This window comes from Tachysurus fulvidraco, chromosome 21 (assembly GCF_022655615.1).
Source record: "Tachysurus fulvidraco isolate hzauxx_2018 chromosome 21, HZAU_PFXX_2.0, whole genome shotgun sequence".
Lineage (NCBI taxonomy): Eukaryota > Metazoa > Chordata > Actinopteri > Siluriformes > Bagridae > Tachysurus > Tachysurus fulvidraco.
In genome coordinates, this window is record NC_062538.1 from 3,833,603 (window position 1) to 3,839,602 (window position 6,000).

General features: G+C 41.2%; 1 protein-coding gene across 1 annotated transcript; it reads left to right on the plus strand.

Moving 5' to 3' along the window:
• Positions 1–1,819: 1,819 nt before the first annotated feature.
• On the plus strand, positions 1,820–5,900 carry si:dkeyp-72g9.4 (protein DEPP1). Its single transcript, XM_027153426.2, has 3 exons — positions 1,820–1,829; positions 2,558–2,704; positions 3,578–5,900. Exons 1-3 carry the CDS (start codon positions 1,820–1,822, stop codon positions 4,321–4,323), a joined length of 903 nt encoding a protein of 300 aa, XP_027009227.2. The 3' UTR covers positions 4,324–5,900.
• The last annotated feature ends 100 nt before the right edge of the window (positions 5,901–6,000 follow it).

Here is a 6,000-nt window from a genome sequence, read left to right on the forward strand (position 1 = left end):
TTACACTGTAATAGCTTCTTTCCCTGTTTACAGTATCAACCCGTATCCACCAACACGTCCTGAACGAACACAGCGAAAACTCCCTGTGATACATAACAACACATACATAAAGGCATAACTGGGTCAGATGTAAGCTCTCTCGTTTGTTTTCACCCATAGCCTGAGTGCCCTGTTTTGACAAATGCGGTTAAAGGTGCAATAGGTAATAGCCTGGCTGCATTGTCTATAAAAGTGTCTAAAAAATTGTTTTAATTGTGTCTGAGAAGATTCCAAAGCTTCAGCGTGCCATATCAGAAATCATTCCATCTCTATTTCACTTCAAATTCCAAAAAATACCAACACTGACATGAGTAGAGAATCTTTTCCATGGAGGTCGGAGATCCTGTAATTCGCAAGTGCGTGACACTCAGCCATCTCTGTGGTATGGAATCTGTCCAAGGGGCCAAAACAAGGGTGACTTGTTTTTTTTGTAGGCAAAAGTGCACTTTACATCCGTTCTCAAAACATATTTTGCTCTCAGCAGGATCAAAACAAACCCCAGGTGACTTCTGGAGCACAGAGCAGTCAGAATGACCTCATACTTGTACTAGTTTGTTGTGAAGTCAGTAATGCTGGAGGTGTGTGACATCACACGTAAAAAACAAACCATGTCGAAGGTTCGTTTTCCCGGACCAAAAAAATGGTATAAAATGAAAAACCTTTGGAAATATTTCTGATCGTTTACAACATGCTCGGAATGCTAAGCTGTAAATTTTATAATGTTTGCTTTATAACGTTCCAAGAAGGTTGCTCAGACAACGAAGAACAAACACTTGCATTATGGAAAGGTCAAAGTTACTCAAAACTAGGAGGACTTATAATGTTTGGGTTTGCTTGGGAATAGTTTGATGTATTCGCCAAGTATGCAAGACAGCAAGACTTAAAAATACACTTAACATTGTTAAGTTTTCTTATTTACATTACGTAAGTGAAAATCGGACAGATTTGCATGAAGGAACCAAACGCGTAATAAATCTCTGAAAATGTTCTGGGAAGTAAATCTCGTTAATCGCTTCTCTGCCTTCTGGCTAAGATCGAGTGTAGTATCAAGTGTAGTAAATCTCGTTAGTTGTTGATACTGTGTTATTTTTCACGGTCTGTATTATTTAAACCTGAGCACTGGTTTCCTCAGGTAAACTATGCACACTTGGACTCATTCGAAGTTTTGTGGTTGAAACCAAACACACAGTTCCGCTTCTACCCCGAAGGCCAAAGTTGGCACGGGATTCCCGAACATGCCACTTCAGTTCCTTGATTCCTTTTCGATTCCTCGTTCCTGACCGTATATCTCATTGAATTACTTTTGTCTTTCCATCCACGTCTACGTACCGACCGGGTCGCAATCCGGCATCGCTGTAACCGTAAAGCTTTCCGCAATTCTTTCTGGCTCATGCATGTGACCTACTTAGACAGCTCTAGGAGACACTCTCCCCCTTTCCTTCCCTCGTCTTTTCCTCCCCACCCATTCTTTTCTATCTTTCTCTCTATTTGTCTTTCTTTCCAACTCCATCCTTCTCATCGAGGCACTCTTGTACTTAACGTGATGGATCGGCTGTAATTGTGAATTTAATTTTAACGCACAGAGGAAAGGCTGGAAATGGTAGCGAGATGGACTGCCAGGGATCGGATTGCGTTAAGTAGGTCTGGTCCGTAAAAACATACCGAACTCCAACTGTTCCACCTTGTCTGCCTCAAATTATACAAATTTGATCCCTACCCATTTTCCAAGGTCTACTTCATGAATATGACAGTGGGTAAGGCGAAAAATTTAGGATTTAAGATGGCTTCCGGTAAAGACTACACTTATAAGCTGTACAAAAGTGTTGATGGCTTGAACCAACATAAGAAACACGATCTTGGGAGGAATTTTGATCTCATTCTGGAAATAAATGATCCAATAATCCTGAGCATTAGGTGTAACGAGTCTCTATTTACCAATGATGGAAAAACACAGCACTGACGGATCACTGACTAATGTGAGCTAATGTAAATTTCCAAAAAGCATCCCAGAGTTAAGATCTTAAAATCCTAGGATCTTAACCAGAGGGTTAGAGAGAGCATTTAATGATGATCTTAACAATGGCCTTTGTTCTTTATGGAAACTCAGCCCTGATGTGTACTATAATCCATAAAATATTTCAGTCCTCATCTTTTAATACAATGATACAATGACAAAGCCATTTTTTTTTTTTTACTTCTCTCCTTCATGCCTCAACCTCGTCTTAATCCTCCTACCAGCTCGCCTCGTCTCTCGTCCCTCCCTCTAAATCAACACTCTCCTCTCCTCACATCAGCCGAATCCATTTTGCATATGATTGTGCGCAGCTACGGCGACGGGAATGAACCGGTGGTGCTATTTTTAGCCCAAGCCAAAGGAGGGTGGAGGAAGCGAGCCAGAAGCGAGTGAGTGAGTGAGTGAGTGAGTGAGTGAGTGAGTGAGTGAGTGAGTGAGAGAGAGAAAGAGAGAAAGGGAGTGCAGGAGAGTGTATACGTAGGGAAGAAAGAGAAGGAGTGTGAGGAGGGGGGAAAAGCACTGTTTTTCCTCGTGGAGCAGCAGTTGAGTGCTGGGCTGTGGCAGAGATCAGTGGCAGCTGTGAAGAACAACGAGAGACGAGGAGGCAGAGGAGAATCCTAGAGACCCCGAGGTACCAGAGACGTAGAGAAGGTAGGAGCATCTCTATATTCTCCATATTCCATAATTTTTACCTCAGCTTTTCTGGCTCGGCATTTAGCTCTAGGTCTGAGAGAGGAAGCAAAATTAAAAGATTAGTAGATGATAGTCAACAATGAAGCAGACAGCATTCTAAGCTCATGTGAATTTAATAAATGCGCAGCAGAAGACTACAAGTTCAAGGGAGTCTCTTGCTCCGACACTGCCAGGTGTGCAATGCGAAGAGGCGTCTGAGGGGGGAAAAAAGAAGTGTGCTTTTTGTGGCTTGTTTTTGCCCTCTGGTTCTCAGGAGCTGAGAAAGCAATCGGCAGTATTAGATGGTAAACATTAGGAGGGGTGGGGAGAGAGAGATGGAGGGGGCGTTGGTTTATTTACTTTGTTCTTTCACCCAAATGGTGGGGTTGTGCTCAGGTTGAGTAGGAGAGCTGATAGCCTTTGAATAGTGTATGCATCTCAATATCAACATTGGGGCTATATTTATTAAGAGTATGTGTCTGAGTGTTTTTATTTGTGTGCGTGTGTGTGCGCGTGGGTACGTGTATATGTGTGCCGTGTGCATGTCTGTGCTTTCCAGTTGAAATGAAATCTGAGATGTAATGGGAAGAGGAGTTACCATGGAGACTGGGCTTGCACATTTTCCCATAACCGATGTCTCACATTATGTGCATTGATTACATGCAGTTACAGTGAAGAGTGAGCTTAAGATTAAGAAAAAAGAAACATATTGTCCAATAAGAACGAAATTAAATAATGCTTCATGCTTTATGAAGAACGTATGTAAATATGGTGACTTAAATATATACAGAGTACAGTAAGGAATAGAGTATGAATGAACAGACAATAATTAATCCATGTTTGTCTACACAGTTATGCGGCCCAGGTCTAGACTACTGGCAAAGCGCGGCCTGCCAACCATCCGTGAGGGTTCGGAGGAGCTCGTGCATGACCTGAACCAGACCAACAGCCAGCACAGCAGTGCACAGGACTACTTCCACTCCATCTGTCAGTTGGCTCGGCCTACTTTCCCCTTGCACGAGCCAGACCGTGACATCCTGTCCATCGGCAAACTGGACTCTCCAAAGCTATGTTTGCGCCCGCACCGTTTGCGCCAGCTTGCGCAACCCCTAACCTGCCCCATTGACACCTCAACAAATCAGTCACCCAAGCTGGAAACACTGGGGCCTTCTTCCTTAGTGCTAGAGCAAGCCCAAGGCTCAGAGCAGGACTGCCCAACTTCCACCGACCCCCTGGAGTATCTCTACGGCTACAGAGACGCAGAAGCTTCCAGTTCCTCCTCCAGAAGGGGCAGTATTCCCCTTCGCAGGGCACGCAGCGTGCCTTGCCCTAGTCTTGAAGTCCGGAACAAAAGCACTTGCCCTGATTTGCGTCTACCAGAGTCTGTTCCCTCTCCTGTCGTGCCACAGCGCTCACCGCTCAGCAGAAAGAAGCTAGATGGCGGCAAGGTTGACGGAGCCCATTGTGGATGCAGGGCAAAAAGCAGTCGGAGCATAGATAAACAAACGATCGTGTCGCACTGGATCTCCGAGTGCCGGAGTGCATGGAGGGAAGCCCGTATCCGTGCCTGCATGCTGCCTGCCATCGCCGAGAAGTAACGCCTCTCTATTTAACGCTAGCTCTATATCCATTCGTTGGTGAACTTATCAAACATTTATCAGTATCACAGCTAGAGGAATGATGGGACTTCACAGTTTCAGGTTTAAATACCTAACCATTTTTAGGTGTAAACTAAACAAAAGTGACCCTATAGATGGTGACGTGTTAATGCCACACCACAGTGTAGAGTTACGCTAAATGTCAGTGATTAAACTGGTCAGTGTCAGTCCAGTCATGTCCAGTTGTGATCAATAACTGTATTGATTGTTGGAAGACATTAAAATTGTTTGGTAATTTGAAAATGTAAAAAAAAAAAAAAAAAAACACAAAAAAACGACAAACTGCAGTACTATAATAGAATGCTCTGTACCTACATTTTAGATTGTAGAAAATGTTCCAATGTCAAGACAATGCACAAAAAGCTATCACTGTGTGTTTATTATATGATTGCATTTTTTGAGTATCCTGTTTGCGTAAATGGCAGCTAAGGCAAAGCATCGTCATCGTCAGTATCCGTGACAAAAACGACACCCCGAGATAGATACTAATGTATTCTGAACCAGGGAACTAATATAAAAATGCTGTTTTTGTCCCCGATTCATATTCACCCTTGTGTATCTGGAAGATCCATACATACATCAATCAGACAATCTGTGGATGAATATATTTATGATTTATTTACGAGATATTCCCAAAGAGATCCGATTTTGCCTAGTTTGCCCATTTTGGCAAAAAATCCATCTGCTGAAATAGTCCCAACAACCAAATGAAAGGGGTTATATTTTCATTTAATGCTTACCCAAAGCTTGTGGTATCACACAAGCAATAACTCGCTTCCATTCTGCTACATACAGCTGTTGTGTAACATGTTTGTGAACATTAATAATTGGCCCACGCTGATATGTGAGGTCGGTCCGAATTCATTCTGATATCATGAACACGACAGTCTTATATCCTATGTCCTTATAAGGATATAATTAATCACTTATTAATGCCCCAAATCTTTATGTCCCATAATGTCTTTTTCACCCGTTTTTCTATGTCATTATGCTCACTTGGATATATCTAAGGCACGTGTGTGTTAAAGTATATCAGAAAATATACCACACTTTTAATTCATCCCCCCTCAATTCTCTTTTGGAATCAGAAGCATTTACATCAAGAAAAGCCAATTAAAAAAAGAAAAATCCAATTAAGCGCTGTACTGTTATCCTGATATGACTGTTCTTGCACATAAACCCTTGGGGAAAAAAAAACAAGGTTCCAAAACTGATTAAGCGTTCCTGTAATTGTAGGTAATTTAACTGTTAAATTATGAATCAGAGAAAAAAAATTGTTGCATGGATTTTGTAAATGATAAATGATTTTCTATTTATGCGTTCCAAATGCTGTAAATTATTATTATTATTATTATTATTATTATTATTATTATTATTATTATTATTATTATTATTATTATGAATGCCACTCCTTTTAATAAAAACAACAAATGGCAAAGTAGAAAATGTTCTTTGTACGTCTTTGAAATTGTGTTCATTTTTTTCACTTTTTAAATAAAAAGGTGTTTTATGTCTCAGTTTTTGGACTGTTATTATTTCCTTTTCAATAATTATGTTTATTTTATGTTACATTTGTGTAGATTAGCAAACCTCGCTCGAATATCCTAAGTGAAAATC